This window comes from Cervus elaphus, chromosome 7, assembly GCF_910594005.1.
Source record: "Cervus elaphus chromosome 7, mCerEla1.1, whole genome shotgun sequence".
Classification (NCBI taxonomy): domain Eukaryota; kingdom Metazoa; phylum Chordata; class Mammalia; order Artiodactyla; family Cervidae; genus Cervus; species Cervus elaphus.
The window spans coordinates 25,259,546-25,281,073 of NC_057821.1; the positions used below are offsets into that span (position 1 = coordinate 25,259,546).

A 21,528-nucleotide genomic window follows, 5' to 3' on the forward strand; every position below is an offset into this window, starting at 1 on the left:
AAGACAATCTCTTTAACAAGTGGTGCTGGGAAAACTGGTCAACCACTTGCAAAAGAATGAAACTAGAACACTTTCTAACACCATACACAAAAATAAACTCAAAATGGATTAAAGATCTAAATGTAAGACCAGAAACTATAAAACTCCTAGAGGAGAACATAGGCAAAACACTCTCCGACATAAATCACAGCAAGATCCTCTATGACCCACCTCCCAGAATATTGGAAATAAAAGCAAAACTAAACAAATGGGATCTAATGAAACTTAAAAGCTTTTGCACTACAAAGGAAACTATAAGTAAGGTGAAAAGACAGCCGTCAGATTGGGAGAAAATAATAGCAAATGAAGCAACAGACAAAGGATTAATCTCAAAAATATACAAGCAACTCCTGCAGCTCAATTCCAGAAAAATAAATGACCCAATCAAAAAATGGGCCAGAGAACTAAACAGACATTTCTCCAAAGAAGACATACAGATGGCTAACAAACACATGAAAAGGTGCTCAACATCACTCATTATTAGAGAAATGCAAATCAAAACCACAATGAGGTACCATTACACACCAGTCAGGATGGCTGCTATCCAAAAGTCTACAAGCAATAAATGCTGGAGAGGCTGTGGAGAAAAGGGAACCCTCTTACACTGTTGGTGGGAACGCAAACTAGTACAGCCACTATGGAAAACAGTGTGGAGATTCCTTAAAAAACTGGAAATAGAACTGCCATATGACCCAGCAATCCCACTTCTGGGCATACACACTGAGGAAACCAGATCTGAAAGAGACACATGCACCCCAATGTTCATCGCAGCACTGTTTATTATAGCCAGGACATGGAAGCAACCTAGATGCCCATCAGCAGATGAATGGATAAGGAAGCTGTGGTACATATACACCATGGAATTTTACTCAGCCGTCAAAAAGAATTCATTTGAACTAGTCCTAATGAGATGGATGAAACTGGAGCCCCTTATACAGAGTGAAGTAAGCCAGAAAGATAAAGAACATTACAGCATACTAACACATATATATGGAATTTAGAAAGATGGTAACGATAACCCTATATGCAAAACAGAAAAAGAGACACAGAAATACAGAACAGACTTTTGAACTCTGTGGGAGAAGGTGAGGGTGGGATGTTTCAAAAGAACAGCATGTATACTATCTATGGTGAAACAGATCACCAGCCCAGGTGGGATGCATGAGACAAGTTCTCCGGCCTGGTGCACTGGGAAGACCCAGAGGAATCGGGTGGAGAGGGAGATGGGAGGGGGGATCGGGATGGGGAATAAGTGTAAATCTATGGCTGATTCATATCAATGTATGACAAAAGCCACTGAAATGTTGTGAAGTAATTAGCCTCCAACTAATAAAAAAATTAAAAAAAAAAAAGAGGAAATCTATGCATGTTAGCATGAAAAAAATGTCCATAACATTTTTAAGGGAGTGTGAATACATGATGTGGCACTAATTTCTGTAGATTACTGTCTACAACATCTGCTTACGTCACTGAGGAGAAGATCTGGAGGAATGTTTCCCCAGATGATCTACAGTTGTTAGTTCTCCAGTGGGCAGAGGGGAGGGAAAGAGGGAAGTGGGAGATGACCAGGGACCTGCTTTTTATATTGTGTGGTTTTAATTTCACTTTCTATTCCAAGCTGTGTATTACTTTAATAAAATTCCAGACCCCTAAGACATTTTTTTCTTGTTTTTTTTTTAATTTGCCTATTTATCAAACCCTTTCACTTAAAAAGTGATTGGGAGCAAAAAAAACCTGATTAATTGAAGATGTTAGAAGATGGTGTTCTTTAATTGCAGTATTGCTGTCCATAAAAATCAGGCAGAACTCCAGAATTCAGTTCTGTGCATCTCAAAGTCCACTGTGATCTGAGAGTAAGTTCATGGTGTCTTTAATGCACCAAAATAGTAATCTAGTAAACTTGAGCCTTCAGAATGGCTCAGCCATGTATTTTAGAGTTTGAAGCGACAACTGCATGTTTTTAGAATTACACAGCCAATTCCAGAAGCATCTCACATGTCAAGGCCCACAGTGTCATAGACCAAAGGCACTGGTGCTGTTACACCTGTCTGGGGGAAGAACAATTGACACAGCCTCTTTGTGTGTTGTTCGTGTGTAAAATAGTGTGTGAGCATCCATGGCCCATCTTTATTTTGCCAGCATGTGTGTAAAATTATGTCAGCGGCTTCTTTTCAAAAGACAGTGATTGGTAGGATGGAATGATTGAGTTCCTCCAGCCTGGCCCCCTGCTTTACCCACATCTCTTGGCCCGAGCCGCTTGCATATCTGCTGAGTTACAAGGGTTCTGGGTCCTGTTTTATCCCCTGGACTTCTGCTAATGCTCCTGCTCCTGCTTGAACCACTTTCGCATCATTTCTTTACATGGCTCTCTCACCTATCACAACTTAGTGTAGGCTTGCTTTCTTCCAAGAAGCAAGTACCTTTAAGCTCTCCTCAGTCATTACCCCTTGGCTGTCTAAACTCTACACAATGAAGTGGGGACACAGGGATGGGAGGCTAGCAGCTTCTAGAGGCACCAAGCCAGAGTCAAGCCAATGGGCAGGGACAGAGCTGGATATGAAGTGCGTATATTTGATTTGAGAATCCTGACCCTCAGATCAGGAGTAAGTGCACATGGATCCAGAGACCACATGAGCTAGATCTCAGACTCGGTCCATCTGGAGACATGCTGGTAGGGAGGAGGAAGAAGCCAGGGCCAAGAGGGCCCATCTGCCATGGAGCCGGCCTCTGAACACAGCGTTTAAAGGATGAGGGGCTGTCAGACTTTGTGTGTGTGTGTGTGTACATGTTAAAAAAAATAAAAAAACCCTGGGCAGGAACTCTGGAGGGTAGGTCATTGGAACAGGGGTATCTAGGAGTGGTGATGTCCACAGAGGAATAGCTCTAGTTTGGAACAGGACCCATGCAGCAGCTTGGCATATGATGGAGTATGAGAAGCATTGTACCAGGGCCCCAGGCAGAAGGGCTGATATTTAGAGAAGGCCTGCATCCCAAGAGGGGGAATGATATTTGATTTGAGGGAAATAGGTGGAAGCCTGTTAAAACACAAAAGGAATTTGGCAGGAAGGTGCTCAGAAGCTTACCTCCCTATTTCAAAACCCCTTAACCTCCCCTGCACCCCCAACCAGGTTGCTCTCACCATGTATTGATATTAGATTGTGCCACTGAATTTCTGCTACTTACAGGTAAGTTAGAGCTTAGCATGTGGGCAGTGTTATGGGCAGCTTAGCATGAGGGACTTTGAACCAAAGTTGCTCTGTCCATGGCAACTTACATATTCACTGCCTACTGGTTTTGCGTTTGGAACAAATTAGTCATTGTCCATCTACTGGATCCACTAGTCACACTTCCCTGGTGTGTGTCAGATGGTAAAAGCATCTGCCTACAATGCAGGAGACCTGGGTTTGATCCCTGGGTTGGGAAGATCCCCTGGAGGAGGAAATGGCAACCCACTCCAGTATTCTTGCCTGGAAAATCCCATGGACGGAGGAGCCTGACAGGCTACAGTCCATGGGGTCGCAAAGAGTCGGACACAACTGAGCGACTTCACTTGACTTAGTCACATTCCAGCCACGCAGATCATATTAATCACATACACCCAGAGGTGGGTGAAGGATCAGTGTTCTAAGCACTTCACCTTGAATGAACATAACAGAATCCATGGTTTTTGAGGGAGTCCCCATTATAGATGGATCAGGGCTCATACAGACTAATTTGTTAAACTTGCTGAATACAATATGTTTGAAAATTTGGAGACGATATCTACAGGTGAAAGCATGGTACGAAAAATTTGCTGAGAAAGCAGCGCAAAAAGGAGTCAGAGGAAAAGATTCAACTGCAGTCTGCCTGGCATTGATGACAGGGAGGAAACCTGAATTATTAATACTTAAGTTTTTGACAAATCCCAGCATCCTGTAGTGGTACCTTCAGCCCTTTATGGAACCTAAGTTCATGACAAACATTAGTTCACCCTGTTACTTCCACACTCACCGATTAATCTTTGCATCTGGAATTCAGTTCCATGAATTTACTTCTTAACCAGGAAAGAGAAGTCCTGTGTGGACAGTGGGGGGTCTGAGTTCTCAGTAAAGTATGACTGTCATTTCTATGAGGCAAAAATCAAGAAATAAAAATATCAGAAGTATGGAGGTAAATAGGAAAAAAAGAAGCACGAACCAAACCCTGATGCCTCCACCTCACCCCCAGCTCCAACACACGGATGTGCGCGCTGTGGGTGAACTGAGAAAATGGTTTCCAGATATGCCAGGCTGAGACCTACACCCCAGAACAAGGAAGTCACAGGCCCCTGGGCCTCAGCAGGCTGCAAGTCCACGAGTACCAGGGCTGGGGAGCAGGGCAAGGCTCTGCTGTGGCGGTAAGGGGTCAGTGGACATCAGCGATGTCTCAGTCCAGTCTGGAGGGTTACTTTGTAGCATCATGAGTCACTTGTGTGAGCAGTGATCAAGGGCGTAAAATCTATAAAGAGGAATGGAATATGTGATAATGTTGTTTTTTCTGATTGCATTTGAATATGTAGAAATTACTTTTAAAAATTTTCCAGACTTTAAAAAGAAACTTACAGTTACCTTTAATGAAATTTTAAAAACAAGCAGCATCTGCTTCATTTCTCGCTTCCTTTTTTTCCTTCAGGAGTTGCCTCCCTATAATGGCTTTGGCCTAATTGAAGACTCTGCTCAAAATTGCTTTGCTCTCATTCCAAAAGCTCCCCAAAAAGATGTTATTAAAATGCTGATGAACGAGAACAAGGTGCTTCGTTATTTGGCCACACTGGTGAGGACAGTTTTTGTATCCTGAGGTTCTCTTGTGTCTCAGCACTGTGCACCGTTGTCCGTTTTGTCTGTAAGCTAGAGAGTAACTAACAGCTGTCGGAGTTCTGTGTTTACTTAGCACGTAACTCCAGCCTTCAGACGGGGGGGGGGGGGGGGGGGGGTGGCATTACGCATGGTGCTCCAAACCAAGACCTAGCTCAAGTCCTGTCTGCATTCAGAGTTTTTCTGAGATCATTAATCTCTCCTCTCTTAGCCCTCAAATTTTGACCAACTTTTTGGCCTTTTTTATTAAGCAGTTATGAAAGCCTTGACTTATATTCAAAGTATCTCGTCTCTTTGTGTGCCTTTCCAGTGAACTCTCATTTCCTTGACAGTAGGGACCATGTCTTTTATAGTCATTAAATGTAACAAATGGAATCGTACTAATTTAATAGGTAACTTTGGGAGGTCATATGTTTAGTGGCTAAGAGGTTTGGAAAGAGACAAATTTAGATCCTGAATGTTCCACTCAGTGGCTGAATTGCCTGAAGCAAAATACTGATAAGAATTCAAAGGGTAATATCTCTAAAAATAGAAAAAGAAAAAGCAAAAATAGAAATATAAGTTTTATTTAGAAATGTAGACATAAATAACAGAAATTGACATGTTACTCTGGCAATAGAAATGTGTTTGAAAAATGAGAACATAGTTAACTGATATATTTCTTGAAATGTTGAACAAAGCTTTGAAACGAGAGTTCTAGCAAATTCTAGGCCAATTAGAACATTCCACACTGTAAGAATTCTGGTAGGGCAGAAACCAACACAACATTGTAAAGCAATTTTCCTCTGACTAAAAAATAAGAATTGTGATTAATGAAGGTTTTACCATTGTTGCTAAGTTCTTTGAGTTACTATTAAAGTTCAAGAGGTTTGTTGAATTATAGTAATTGTGAATTCCTTGAGGGCAGGGGTAGTGTCTCTTTAGATTTTGTAGGCACTTGATAACTATTGGTTGAGTTGGTAAGTGAATTTATTTACACGTACACTGTCCACGAGTCAGGCAATATAATGTTATACTCATTTTATGTTTTTTGAAATATAAGAATCAGAGAGGTTAATTGGTGTGTCCCAGGTTTTAATGCTCAGACAGAGGCAGAACTGGAACTCAACCTAATGAAAACTCTTAAGTTGAAAAGATGCATGCACCCCAGTGTTAATAGCAGTACTGTTTAAAATAGCCAAGGAAATGGCAACCCATTCCAGTACTCTTGCCTGGAAAAACCCATGGATGGAGGAGCCTGATAGGCGATAGGCTATAGTCCATGGGGTCGCAGAGTTGGATACGACTGAGTGACTTCACTTTCACTTTAAAATAGCCAAGACATGGAAGCAACCTAAATATCCATCAACAGAGGAATGGGTATAAAGAAGTTGTGTGGAAGGGTGTGTGTGTGTCTGTAATGGAATATTACTCAGCCATAAGAAAACTGTGAAATAATTTGCAGCAACATGGATTGACCTAAAGATTATCATATAGTAGAATTTCAATGAACAAGCCTGGAAGAGAAGAGTGAAGTAGAAAGTTAGCATTATGCACACACCACAGTAAACTTGTTGCGGACCAGATCCATCAACAGATGCTAAAATTAGTGGGAAAACCTTTGGGGAGAAACACGATTTTCGTAGTTTGCAAGTATCTCCCTCAAGATATCTATTAACTGGAAAGGGAAAGATGGTGACTTCTTCGGAGAGAAACCTACCAGGCAGCTTCTTAACCACGTGATCAAGGTCAGCATCACCAATAAAAAGACGTTTTGACATCATGGACTCCTTGATACGCACAAAAAAGGATCTTCATAAATTTTCCTCCCCTTTAAAATTTTCTTTTTAAATAATGTATAGAAATGGATTTGTGTAAAGGCATAGACTTTGCGTAGTTACTTTAGTGTCCTTGAAGCTGAACGTAATGTCAGCTGAGAGGTTTCAGACTAGCCACCTTTGGATAGAATATAGCCCATATGTTCTCTCTGGCCTGCCTGGTGCTTTTAAAGAGTCGGAAGTCAACATGTTAAAGTCAGGGATTTAATATAGTAATCCATATTTCTGTCTTCTCATGAAAAATTGGAAGATCTAGCAACATTGGGCCTGTGTTCATTCCCACAGGCAACAGTCAACTGGTGTGAGTTGGGGCAGCTTCCCTTAGGTGAGGTGTACCCTGCCCAGACCTCCAGAGTACCCCCATACTGTTCAGTCCTGTTATATTCCATATGTTAGGTTTATATTATACCCTAGTCCCTGTAGGTATTTTAGTTGGCGGCATCTGCATAAATCGTGTATCTTCATAATGTCCTCTTTTCTTCACCTTTCCAGGAATCCCCCATCCCAGAAGACAAAGACCGCCGGTTTGTCTTGTCTTATTTTCTAGCCACTGACATGATCAGTATCTTTGAGCCTCCTGTTCGCAATTCTGGTATCATTGGGGGCAAGTATCTCGGCAGAACTAAAGTTGTCAAACCAGGTTCCTCGGTGGAAAACCCTGTCTACTATGGCCCCAGTGACTTCTTCATTGGTGCTGTGATTGAGGGTAGGTCTCAGCAGAGTTCATGCTTTCCTACTGGCCTTATTGGGGATTTAACTCAGTGAACCCTTGTAGGAGGCATTAGTCTGCAGTCCAGAAGTACATGTGGTTCAGTGTCTTAATGTCCTCCTTTATCAATTAAACTGTAAATGGTTGCATTTATTGGCTGTAGATGGAGACTTGGAGTTCCCTAAATGCTAAGCAAACTAGTGCATATTAGTTTGGAGAGCTATTTAAGGTTCATTAGTCTAGGTCACAAATACATGTCTGTGAATTTTTACTCTTGGTTGCCTGATAAAAACATAACCAGGCTAATGTATCTCTATCTTCTCCCCAGTGTTTGGCCGCCGGTTCGTCATCCTTGATACAGATGACTACGTTTTGAAATACATGGAGAGCAATGCTGCCCAGTATTCACCAGAAGCACTCCTGTCAATTCAGAACCGCATTCGAAAACAAGAGGCTCCTGCACCAGAATCGGATGGGTATGTCTGACCTTCTGAGATCCATTTTGGCTTTGGCACAATGAGATATTCAGGAAACAGTTCTTAACAAAATGAATGGGTATTCACATTTTAGCTCTTCAGATTTCCCTCACCAGTGGAAATTCTTATACACAGGTGGTGGTGGTTGTTTAGTCACCAGGTCGTGTCCTACTCTTTTGTGACCCCGTGAACTATAGCCCGCCAGGCTCCTCTGTCCAGGGGATTTCCCAGGCAAGAATACTGGAGTGGGTTGCCATTTCCTTCTCCAGGGGATCTTCCTGACCCAGGTATGGAACCTGTGTTTCGTGTTTGGCAGGTGGTTTATACAGGTTACCTGGGTCTAATCTAATAACTTGGGTTTCCTTGGTGCCTCAGTGGTAAAGAATCTGCCTGCCAAGGTAGGAGACACCAGTTCAATTCCTGGGTCGGGAAGATCCCCTGGAGAAGCAAAAGGCAACCCACTCCAGTATTAATGCCTGGGAAGTCACATGGACAGAGGACCCTGGTGGGATGCAATCCATTTTGGGTCTCAAAGAGTCAGACATGACTTAGTGACTGAACAACAATGATTAAAACAGTGGCTATAGGGGAGATGAGAGAAGGAGGAGGTAAGGATGATTAATGTTTCTGACCTGAGCAGTTGTAAAGGAGGAGTTGCCACCAACTGGGATGGAGAAGTATATTGTAGGTAGAGGAGGGTGTTTTGGAGGTGGTGGGGTGGTGGGGGTGTTTCAGTTTTGGACATACTAGGGTTGAAGATACCTTTAGATATTCAAGTAGAGTGATAAACAGGCTGTTGGACATATAAATCTGGAGTTCAGGTGAGAGGCCTAGGCTGTGGGAGTTGTGGGCATATAAATGATATTTTAAGCCACGAGACTTAAAGGTGAAATCGCTAAGGTAGTCTTTATAGACAGAGAAGAAAGAATAGCTCCAAGGATTGCACTCTGGAGTCCTCCAGCAGTAAGAGTTGGGAACAGAAACTGGTCAGGACAGCTAGTGAGGCAGGAAGAAAGCCAGGCAGGAGTGGTATGCTGGAATCCAGGTGGAGGGTCCAAGCATCCCCTTTTGCCCAGAAGTTTATAGTGGGATTATAAATGTGACCTCGTGGACAATCTTCGTGCCAATGGGAAAATTCCCTTTTGTTCTGCAGCTTCAAAAGCTTTTTGTCAAAACATGAAAACTCTGATGGTTACAAATGTATAGGGAGATTAAAAAATAGTAAAATTGATTTTTATTTAGTCCACTGTAATTTTAAGACATTGCCAACACTGAGGATTAAAAATGTTTCATTTCTTTGTAAAAAACAATTAAGAGTAGTTGGAACAGTGCTTGCCTTCTTGTTGTCATGCAATCTGTGATTCAGAGTAAGTATGCCTCCACAAATCATCAGATTCCTTTCCAAGTTTGAATCAACTTCTTATTTTTGCTTTTGGTGTTGTGAATACATCCTAGAGTTCCTTTAATGACAGTGAACTATCTCTGAGTCCTTTTAATGTGAAGTTTTTGAGCTTCCCAGGTGGCTCAGATGGTAAAGAACCCGCCTGCAATGCGGGAGACCTGGGTTCGATCCCTAGGTTGGGAAGACCCCCTGGAGAAGGGAATGGCAACCCACTCTGGTATTCTTCCCTGGAGAATCCCGTGGACAGAGGAGCCTGGCAGGCTACAGTCCATGGGGTCACAGAGAGTCGGACATGACTGAGTGATTTTCGCTTCACGTCTTGCTGTCATCTGGGATGTCATGATCCTTTTTGTCCCGATCATTTTCTTCATTTGCGTCAGTGCACCGGCTCTTGCTGGGGTCCTCCGGCTGCACGTCGAGTCTCTCAAACGGCGGCAGTGTCCGCATTCCCACAGTCAGCTAGTTCTTCTCTAACTCCGTTGTGTTTGACCTGAATTCTCCTTTCTAGCTCTATCACTTTTGTTTTTTTTTGTTTTTTTTTTTTGCTGCCCTCTCATCTTTGCTAACCGGAGTTCTCTCTTTCATTGTCCATTTTTGTAAACTGTCACTTGAGTTTATCCTTTAGAGAAAAGGAGACAACACAGCTACACACTTTGCTGTCTGTGTGTGGCTTGAAAGACACATGCCTGGTTACTAGTTACTGACAGATTTTGAAGGGAGGATATGCTTGTCATTGATTGTGACACATCTGCTATTTATACAGTGACTTGTGGGCTAGAAATCTGACAGTGAGTTTTCACTTTAGACAGTAATTCACAGTTAATGAACTGTGGTAACTGAATGTCGAACCATGTTGTTGAGGGACTGGGTTATTTAACCAGTAAACTGTGGTAACTGAAATTCACGCATATCTGAGCCGTGCGAAGTCGTAATTGCCTGCACATCAATGAAGACAGTGATTCACTGTCTCAGGTAAGGATTTAGCAACAAGTAGGGGGCACTGGGGACCTCAGTGAGGACTTTCACTGGAATAGAGGGGGTGGGCTTAAGAGATGGGAGGAGAGGAACTTGAGGACGTTGGTGCAAAGGGGAACAGGGAGATGGGGAGTAGCTGGCAGAGGAAGTGGAGCTGAGAGAGGGCTTTTTGTTTTGTTTATAAGAATAAAGAGCAGCAAGTTTGTATGTAAATGGGAATAATTCTGTAGGGAAGGAAGCACTGATAAATCTGTGAGAGAAGGGAGATTTGTGGTGTCTGAGAGATGGTGGGGTGTTAGGACATGAGGGGGAGGAACTGGCTTTAGACGGAAGCATCTGTCATCCATCTCGGGCAGTGGTTCACCGATGTTTTTGTTCTCAGGACACCTTCACATTCCTAAAACTTATTGAAGACCTCAAAGCTTTTGGTTTACGTGGTTTATATCTGTTGATGTTTGCCTTATTAGAAATGATAGCTGAGGCATTTAAAAATATTTATTAATGTTTAAAAAAACCATTTTGTGTTAATACAAATAACTTAATTTTTGTGAAAAATAACTATTATACCCGCAAACTCCCCCCTAAAAAGAGTGGCAGCATTGTTTCACATTTTTGCAAGTGTCTTTAATGTCTGACTTCATTATTAGACAGCTGGATTTTCATCTGCCTCTGTACTGGGCCTACTGTGATATCATTTGTCATGTAATCTTTGGACGAGTCCTCTGTGGATGTGTGAGAAATCAGGAGTAAAGAAGCAGATAACAGTGTAGTAGTAGTATGAGAGCAGCTTTGACCTCAGACCTCCACGAGGGTCTCGAGAAGCTCCCAGGGTCCCTGGGTTACTCTCTGAAACCATAATGTGTGTGCCAGGCAGGAAGGCAGGGTGTGAGGGTGCAGGTGCTGGCAGGTTGGTCGAGGCGTCCTTCTCATTGTTTCACTGTTTTCACCGTAGCAGTGCAGTAGGAAGAATGCGGATGCGGAGACAGAGGTTCCGGGAGGAGAAGTTGGGAAATGTTCTATTGACGCTACAAATAAATAAAATGAATATAAAAATAAAGTGAAAATAAATGCATACCATCATTTTACCTGCTACTAAGAAAGAAAGACTGTCAGTTATAATTGAGACTCACCGTCAATTTAAAAATGCATCCTGATTCTAGAGATGTGAAAAAATATGAAGGAAAACGAGTCTCTTCGGCTGGTGAAACATGACAGCCGTCTAGGAGAGTGGGAGGCAGATGGCACAAGAGCCATAGTTAGGTGGCTGGGCACCAGGAAGGGCCAGGTTGAGATTCATGGCACACATTTAACTCGAGTACTTCTCAAAAGCTTTTTTCTGTAATTTCCCCATGTCTCTGCAAATACCAGGAACACTGGAAAGCTGCTTGCTTTGGCGTACCTCAGGTGGGCTGTTTTCTCCCCCTTTATTTAGTAATGAGAAAAAGATAGTATCAGGGCACTTAGAGTAAGATATGAATAAAAATAAATTCAAGTTCTGGGTTAACAGATCCATGGCTATCCTCATTCTGACCCTCACTTTGGTTCTCTTCTCTTGTGATGAGTCAGGGGTAAATGAGAGAAAATGCTCAAAGGTGCTATGAACCCCGGGGTCTCGCCCTTCATGTCTTACAGCCATACTTCTTTTGGCTCCTGACTCCACCCATCTGTAAAGAATCCCACTCTAAGGAACTGCAAACCCTGTATTTGACTGATCATTGCTAAGAATAATGAAAAGGGATCCTGAGTACTTGTCATGCCCAAGAACTTTTTATGTCCAGTGTTGGCTATTGGATGATGAAATTTGGAGTTAGCCCTCTTCTTTCTCTGAGCCATAAAATTAAAACAGTGCCCACGTGATTGGAGTGTTGACTTCATCTGAAGTTGTGTTCAGGTTTAGGTCCCCCCACTGGCAGGTGGGTTCTTTACCACTGAGCTACCAGGGAAGCCGTCCATATTCACTCTGCAGTTGGTGTCAAGTAGAGCCAGTGTGAGTGGCTTCCGTTTTCCTACTCTTTGCCTTGAAATGTTTCTTTACTAAGCTCTTTACCTTCTTGTCACAGCTAAGTAGCTCCCATTTCTCCAAAGTAAATTCTTTTGTGTCTGTCACTGCCTCCTTTCTGACTGCACTAGTATCCAAATACTCTCCAGGAGTTGTTTCTTGAGGTCACTGATTGTTTTCAGAGCTAATGGTCTCTTGTCATTTATTCATTAATTCAGTGATATTGGAGCCTGCACCACATGCCAGACCTTAATAAACACTCAAGGCAGCCAGATGAGAGAATAGGAGCTCGTTGTCTAGGGCAGAGGTTGGCAGACTCTTTTGGAAAGAGTAATAAATAATTTAGGTTTGTAAGCCATACCAGCATCTCTGTTGTAAACTACTCAGCTCTGCCTTTATGGGGTGAAAGCAGCCATAGCCAGTTTGTAAATGAATAGGTATGACTGTATTTCACTTAAACTTTATTTAGACAAACAGGCTGCCCACTGGCTTTGGCCTTTGGGCCAACCCTCCTGATCTAGTGTTCAGCCTTTTTGATCTATATACAATGTAAATTGTTTTTTTACCACAGTGCTTCTGACTCATCTGCCCACTTCCATTCCCTTCTTTAACCCATTGCACACAAGTTACCAGACCATAAGTTATCATGCCAGTCATGCTGGGACTTGACTCCAAATTCATCATACTACTTTTCCTCTGCCCATTTTATTGAAGTATCATTGACAAAACTGTGGAAAGTGTACAATGTGATGATTTGATATACATGTCCACTGTGATGTGATTACCACAACCTAGTTAGTTAACACATTCATCATCTCACATTGTTTGTTGTTCAGTCACTCAGGCGTGTCCGACTCTTTGTGACCCCATGGACTGCACACGCCAGGCTTCCCTGCCCTTCACCATCTGCCAGAGCTTCAGTTCAGTCACTCAGTCGTGTCCGACTCTTTGCAACCCCATGAACTGCAGCATGCCAGGCTTCCCTGTCCTGCACTATCTCCCTGAGTTTGCTCAAACTCATGTCCATCAAGTCAGTGATGCCATCCTACCATCTCATCCTCTGTTGCCCCCTTCTCTTGCCCTCAGTCTTTCCCAGCATCAGGGTCTTTTCCAGTGAGTCAGTTTTTCACATCAAGTGGCCAAAGTATTGGAGTTTCAGCTTTAGCATCAGTCCTTCCAATGAATATTCAGGACTGATTTCCTTTACAATTGACTGGTTTGATCTCCTTGCAGTCCAAGGGACTCTCGAGAGTCTTCTCCAACACCACAGTTCAAAAGCAGCAATTCCTCAGCACTCAGCTTTCTTTACTGTCCAACTCTCACATCCATACATGACTACTGGGAAAAGCATAGTTTTGACTAGATGGACCTTAGTTGGAAAAGTAATGTCTCTCCTTTTTAATATGCTGTCTAGGTTTGTTGCATCAGGTGGCCAAAGTATTGGAGCTTCAGCATCAGTCCTTCCAATGAATATTCAGGATTGATTTCCTTTAAGATTGACTGGTTTCATCTCCTTGCAGTCCAGGGAGTTCAGTCATCTCACAAAGTTACCATTTATTCTTGCATGTGACTGGTGGGAATGCTTAAAATCTACTCTCAAAGCAAATTTCAAGTATACAGTACTACTAACGATGGTCACGACACTGTGCCTTAAATTCCCAGAACTTATTCACCTCGTAACTGAGTGTGTGTCCTTTGACCAGGGTCTCCCCTCCTGCCTACTCTCCAGCCCTTGGCAGCCACCCTTCTACTCTGTTTCTGAGTTCAGCATTTTTTAGATGTCTAAAATCACTAATCATAATGTCCTTCTAAACTCATTTACACTGTCACAAATGGCAAGACTTCTTTTTTAAATCCATTCATCTGTCAGGGGACACTTTGGTTGTTTCCGTATCTTAGCTGTTGTGAATAATGCTGCAAAAAGCAGGGGAGTACATGTGTCTCTTTAGTAGAGATGCTAATTTTGTATCCTTCATAGAGATAAACCCAGAAGTGAGATTGCTAGATCATATGGTAGTTCTGTTTTTAATTGTTTAAGGAACCTTCACACTATTTTCCATAGTGTAAAATATTTTCCAGCTTTTATTTTCCATAGTGGCTGTGCCAGTTCCCACCGCAGTTGGTGGGAGTGTAAAGGGGTTCCCTTTTACATCCTCAACAACTTGTTCTCTGTTGTCTTTTTGATAATAGCTATCCTAACCGCTGTGAGGTATCTCCTTGTGGTTTGATTTCCATTTCCCTGATGATTAGTGATGTTGAACATCTTTCCATGTACCTCTTGCCATTTGTGTGTCCTACAAAAATAGCTATTCAGTTCTCATTTTTAAATTAGTTTTTTCTTTGCTGTTGACACATGTGAATTCCTTATATATTTTAGATCTTAACCCCTTATCAGATACATGGTTTGTCCTGTGGTTTGAATGTTTGTGTCCCTCCAGAATTCATGCTGATACCTGATGTGATGCTATTAAGAGGTAGGACCTTTGAGAGGTTATTAGTGGCTGTATAAAAAAGGCCTTAAAAACTCACTAGCCCCCTTCCACAAGGAAGGAAGGACACAGTGAGAAAGCTGTGACCCAGAAGAGAGTCAGCACTAGCCACTGTATGTAATCTGTGGCGCCAAGATCTTGGACTTTTAGCCTCCAGAAATATGATAAATACATTTCTGTTGTTTATAAGTGATCCAGTCTCTAGTATTTTGTTATAGTAGCCTGAATAGATAGTTTGCAAATATTTTCTCCCATTCTGTTGATTCTTTTGTATGTTGATGATTTCGTTTTCTGTGCAGAACCTTTTGACTTTTATGTAGTCCCACTTGTTTTTGTTGCCAGTGCTTTTGGTATCATATCCAAAAAATCATTGCCAAGAACAAAGTCAAGGACCTTTTTCCTGTGTTTTCTTGTAGGAGCTTTACAGTTTTCAAATCTTATGTTTAGGTCTCCAGTACTTTTTGAATTGTATAAAATAGGGATCCAGCTTCATTCTAATTATATAAAATAGTGGATATCCATCTTCCCCAGCAACATTTATTGAAAACTGTCCTTTCTCCACTATGTATTCTTGGGACCCTTGTTAAAGATTAGTTGACCATATATGTGTGGGCTTACTTCTGGGCTCTCTGTTCTATTCCATTGGTATGTGTGTCTGTTTTTAATGCCAGTTCCATACTGATTTGATTACTGTAGCTTTATAATACAGTTGGAAATCAGGAAGTGCCATGCCTCCTGCTTTGTTGTTCTAAGTCTTGACTATTTGGGGTTTTTTGTAGCTACATACAAGTTTTAGCATTTTGTTTTCTATTTCTGTGAAAAATGCCACTGGAATTTTGGTGGGGACTACATTGAATCTGTAGATGGCTTTGGGTGGTATAAGCATGTTCAGTTCAGTCGCTCAGTCATGTCTGACTCTTTGTGACCTCATGAACCACAGCACGCCAGGCCTCCCTGTCCATCACCAACTCCCGGAGTCCATCCAAACTCATGTCCATTGAGTCAGTGATGCCATCCAACCATCTCATCCTCTGCCGTCCCCTTCTCCTCCTGCCCTCAATGTTTCCCAGCATCAGGGTCTTTTCAAATGAGTCAGCTCTTCACATCAGATGGCCAAAGTATTGGAGTTTCTGCTTCAACATCAGTCCCTCCAATGAACACCCAGGACTGAGCTCCTTTAGGATGGACCGGGAGTTGGCGATGGACAGGGAGGCCTGGTGTGCTGCAGTTCATGGGGTTGCAAAGAGTTGGACACGACTGAGTGACTGATCTGAACTGAAAGACTAATATGTAAGATCCTGTCATCTGTAGACTGAAACAATTGTACTGCTTCCTTTTCTCTTTGGATACCTTTCATTTCTTTTTCTTGCCTAATTTTTCTGGCTAGGTCTCTGTAGCTTTCCCAGTGGCTCAGCGGTAAAGAATTTGCCTGCAAGGCAGGAGACAGAAAAGACTCTCATTCAATCCCTGGGTCAGGAAGATCCCTTGGAGGAAGAAATGGCAACCTACTCCAGTATCCTTGCCTAAAAAATCCCATGGAGAGAGGAGCCTGGTGGGTTACAACTGAGTGGGCACACAGGTCTCTGCTGAGTAGAAATGGCAAGAGTGTGCACCTTTGTCTTGTTCCTGATCTTACAGAATGGGCATCATCGTCTTGTTCAATACAGGGTGTGTTATTAGCTGCGGGCTTCTCATGTGTGGCCATTATAGTGTTGAAGTACATTCCTTCTCTACCTAATTTATTTGAATTTTCATCATGAAAGGATGTTGAGTTTCGTCAAATGCTTTTTCTGTGTGTATTGAGATGATCATATGATTTTTATCCTTCATTCTCAGTGTGTATTGATTTGTATATGTTGAACCATACTTGCATAGTCAGGGTAAATCCCACTTGATCATGATGTACAATCTTTTAATGTGCTGTTGAATTCAGTTTGCTGGTGTTTTGTTGAGGACTTTTGCATTTGTGTTCACCAAGGGTTATTGGTCTGTAATTTTCTTTTCTTGTAGTGTCATTGTTTGGATTTGATGTCAAAGTATGCTGGCCTTGTATGAATTTGGGAGTGTTTCCTCCTTTTCTTTCTTTTTTTTTCTTTTTGGAGGAGTTTGAAATGGATCGGTATTAATTCTTCCTTAAATATTTGGTACAGTTCACCATGAAACCATCTAGTCCTGGGCATTTGTTGGGAGATTTTTGATTCCTGATTAATCTTCATATCATTGGTCTGTTTAGATTTTCTATTTCTTTGTAATTCAGGCTTGGTAGGTTGTTTGTTTCTTAGAATGTATCCATTTCTTCCAGGTTATCCAACCTGTTGATAAGTAATTGTTCATGTCGTCTCTTCTGATCCTTTGTATTTCTGTGGTATTAGTTGTAATGTCTTCTCTCATTTCTGATTTTGAGTCTTTTTTTAAAAAATTGGTCAAGTTAAAAAGTTTGTCAGTTTTATCTTAAAAAAAGAAAAAGCTCTTAGTTTCATTGATCTTGTCTATCATTTTTCCAGGATCTCTTTCCTTTATTTCTGCTCTGATCTTTCCTTTCTTCTGCTAACCTTGGGCTTATATTTTTATTTTTCTAGTTCCTTGAGGTCTAAACTTAGGTCATTTGAGATCTTTCTTTCTTCTTCATTTGGGCTGCACTGCATGGCTCATGGGATCTCAGCTCCTTCATCAGGGATTGAACCTGGGACACAGCAGTGAAAGCACCGTGTCCTAGCCACTGGACTGCCCAGGAACTCCTCCTTTTTCTTTTTTACTGTAAACGTCCCTCTTAGAACTGCTTTTGTTGTATCCCATAAATTTTGGTATGTGGTACAGGGGACCGCTGAACAACACAGGTTGGCACTGTGTGAGTGTACTTGTATGCAGATTTTTTTCAGTGAATATGTATTGCATTACTACACAGTCCTCAAAGGGTTGACTCTGGATACAGAACCACCACACATTCAGAGGGCTGACTATAAGTTATACCCAGATTTTTAACTGTGTGGAGGGCTGATGCCCCTAAACCCTGCTTTTGTTCAAGGGTCAACTGTATATCCATTTTTGTTTCTAGATATTTTATTTCTCTTTTACTTTGATTTCGTTACACTACTTTTAGGCATTTCTAGGTGATGTAACACAGATGATGACAATCATGTGACTCCCACAGATGTCTGACTTGGAGGTGGCCTGCAGTGGTGGTGTGTCTGGCTCTTTGTGGTGCAAGTATTTGACAGATGGTAGCGAGGGAGGCTGAGCCACAGACATGAACAGTTATTGATCAGCTCAGCATCAAAACTGTATCCTTAGAGGCTTCCCCAGCTTCACCAAGTGAGAACTTTGGTTGCCAAGATAAGATCGTTGGAGAATGAATATCACGTCCAGCCATTTCTTTCCTCTCTCCACAGCCAGCAAGCAGAAGAGGACCCAGGTGTGCGGGACATGGAGACCCTGATAGACACGATCCAGAAGCAACTGAAAGATCGCCCATGCAGGGGCAACATTCGTGAGGCCTTTCAGATCTATGACAAGGAAGCTTCAGGATACGTGGACAGGGAGACGTTCTTTAAAATCTGTGGCTCTTACCAGCTCCCAGTTGACGACTCCTTGATTAAGGAGGTGAGTAGGAGTTACTCTTCTGGGCTAATTGTGGAGGCTGGGCATGGCTTACTCGCTCCCAAAGGCAGCGAGTTTTTGTATTTTAACTGGGGAAGCTTTGGGGTGCTCGAATCAGATCTCCCGTTCAGTCCTGATTATGGCATTTGCCCTTGACTCTTATCATTTGTTGGTCATTCCTAATGCTGCTGTAGGGCATCTCTTTAAGTGGGCAGGGCTCAGACAGCAGAGCGGCCAGTGAGCCATGTGGGTGCTGAAGGAGGGTGGTCGCCAAGGGCAGATGGAAAAGCTGGACTGAGCAGGATGGTGGAAGCCTCTGACGCCTTCACAGGTGATACCTGTGCTTGTCCGCTGGTAGGGCCGGCATGGAAGAGGGCGTGACCACTGACCCAGGTCCATGGCCAGCTGGACATTCTCCTCTTAGAGTTTCCATGAGCGACCTGAGAGGGCATTTCATGCCTCTTTCTCTTCATAAATCCCTTTGACCAGGTTCAGGATGTCTTGTCAGGACTAGAAGTTAGGACAGACTTTCTCCCTCAGTTGCCAATGACAATGGCTAATATCATGAGACATTCTCACTGATGAAGAGCCCTGTGGTGCTGTAGTCCTTCTTAATGACACTTTAGCACAGTGGGATGCTGGGAAGTTAAGAGTCATTTAGGGAAAGCTTTTGTTTGGGATTGGTATGACTAGCTTGGGGACAAGAATTTGTCAGACAGGAACCTTTGCAAGGAGTGAGGGAGGCAGGTGGAAGGATAACATCAGCTTTTCCTTGCTTTTGGACTCAAACTGAGACATTGGCTCTTCCGTGGTCTTGAGACTGCTGGCCTTCAGCAGTCTCATGTGGGCAAAACGCCCATCTGACTTCCCAAGCCTTTGTATCGCCTGTGATCTGACATGGGAGCTGCATCAAGGGGTGGGGCAGGGATGGGTCTGCAGACATCTTTTAACCACAGTGGATGGGTGTACTTACTGCCACTCACAGGTGAGTTTCAGGAGACCTGGTGTTAGCAGTGACATAACTAGATTTTTCTTTTAGGCTGTGATAACTCATAACTGAATATAAGAACAAAAATGCTTTGAAAATGACAGTATTCTTATAAATGTTAGACCTGAAACCTTGGGCGGGCCATTTACACCATCTGAGCTTTCTCTTCATGAAGCGTTAAGATCGGGAAATCTGACCTACCTCTGCTGGGCTCCCAGGATCATTTCAGATCAGCAGAGGGTATGAACAGTTACACACAGCGTGGGGGGCAGTCACTAAAGAGGCTCCGCCGTGGAGCTGAAAGCAGCCTGCTGTCTCTCACCTGCAGCTCATCAGGATGTGCTCTCATGGAGAAGACAAGATCGACTACTATAACTTCGTCCGTGCTTTCTCCAACTGACCTGCTGAGGACAGAACGCAGCACAGTATGTTGACTTTGGGCCTCCATCTACCTGTACGCCTCATAGAGGCATTTACAGAGCTCTTGAAATTCCATTTCTTTTTTGGTTATTATACTTCACTACCACTGAAGTCTAAATTAAATTGGATCTTGTAGGAGCTAAGGTTGGTGCCTTATTTAGGGAAGGGGACAGGAGTGTTGTGATGGTTAATTCTGTGTGTCAGCTTGACTAAATATGGGTGCCTGGACATTTCTGGGTGTGTCTGTGAGGCTGTTTGTGGATGAAGTTACCATCCAAATTGGTGGATGGAGGAAAGCACATGGCCCCCTCCAGGATAGGAGCCCGTCACCCCTCACTAAAGGCTTGAATAGAACAAAAAGGCTGACCCGTCCCTGATGAGAGAGGATTCCTTCAGCCTGCCTGCCTTGACATCAGCTTTTCTATGCTTTCGGACTCAGACTGAGACATCGGCTCTTCCTTGGTCTTGAGGCTCCTGGCCTTCACACAGGATCTCATCATCAGCTCTCAACAAGTCTCCAGACTTCTCACTACAGATACTGGAGCTTGTCAGGCTCCACAGTTACAAGAACCAGTTCCTTATAATCAGTCCCTTTTTCTCTCTCTATAGAGACTATTGGTTCTATTTCTCTGGAGAAAGAACCCTGACTAATGCAGGAGTAGAATGATCAGGAGCAGGACATATAGAATTTGCTCAGAGAGACACCATGTGGGGTATGGTACTGCCGCCAGACCACCCCTCCCCGCAGATGGGTAGAGAAGTAGACACCATTTTTCAACTGCAGTTCTAGGCCCCTTAGGAGACCTGCATTTTAAAAAATTAGATATTAGGTTGGTGCAAATGTAACTGCACCAAATGCAGTTACAAATGTTGCAGACCATGAATTTTAAATCATTATAACAAGGCTCAGAGACATCAAATAAATATAAACAGCAAGTAATAAATCATTAGCCAAAAAAAGCAACAAAGCAAGAAATGTGGATTAAGATGATGTATAACATAACTACATTTATTTAAGAATGTATTCCGATACCAAGTGATGAAGCTCAACAGTGCAAAACCACACTTACTTTTGCACCAACCTAATGGAACAGGAGCCATCACAGGGTGGTACACTAATTCGTATTGTTTCATGAAATTTTTGTTTCATGAGTCACGAGGTATAATGTATTTCTTGATGTTGGCTGTAGCTTAAAAAAAAAAAAAAAATTATAGAGAAACTGCTCTTAGAGAACCCGGCCTCAAGATAAGCAGAACAGATTAGAGTAGCAGCTCCTGGTTGTCTACTAGGCTCTGATGGACTTTCAGAAGTCCAGAAGCAGGGCTGCTCCTCAGTTGAAGTCAGCCTCCAACTTCACCTTTATAAGCACTGTTTTGGATTCCTCCCCACCAGTACTCCATCTGCATTCCCAGGGCCCTGAAAATACCATCTAGTCAAGCCTGTGACCTGTAGGCTTTGGGGGTACCTGAAATGTCTCTAGATTTCCAGGAGATCAGGGGTCTTGGATGAGTGAATATCCTGCTGGTGTAGGAGCACAAGCATGTTCCTATGAGAAATTAATTCATTGAGTGCTCTATTCAAACCACAAGCTTAGTATTCACTGTCCCTACATCTCAACACCACCATTCCCTCCAAAAAACAAGCAAGCAAGCAAACCAACCAGCCAACCGCCTCCCCCAAAACAGGTGAGCAAGCCAGCTCAGAAGGTCACCCAGCTCATCCAGCTGAGGCGCTGGCTCTCCTGCGCCTTCACCTCAGGTGCCCGGTCCCTGCTTGGTCCTCAC

General features: G+C 42.8%; 1 protein-coding gene across 1 annotated transcript in view; it reads left to right on the top strand.

Annotated features, from left to right (window-relative positions):
* EFHC1 (EF-hand domain containing 1) overlaps nucleotides 1-19,883 on the top strand; it is a 45,592-nt gene extending 25,709 nt beyond the window's left edge. Inside the window, exons 7-11 of the mRNA XM_043907718.1 lie at nucleotides 4,690-4,830; nucleotides 7,181-7,394; nucleotides 7,726-7,873; nucleotides 18,128-18,338; nucleotides 19,652-19,883. Of these exons, the coding sequence (XP_043763653.1) occupies nucleotides 4,690-4,830; nucleotides 7,181-7,394; nucleotides 7,726-7,873; nucleotides 18,128-18,338; nucleotides 19,652-19,723 (786 nt within the window). The 3' untranslated portion in view covers nucleotides 19,724-19,883. The remainder of the gene's footprint in view (nucleotides 1-4,689; nucleotides 4,831-7,180; nucleotides 7,395-7,725; nucleotides 7,874-18,127; nucleotides 18,339-19,651) is intronic.
* Nucleotides 19,884-21,528: the final 1,645 nt, after the last annotated feature.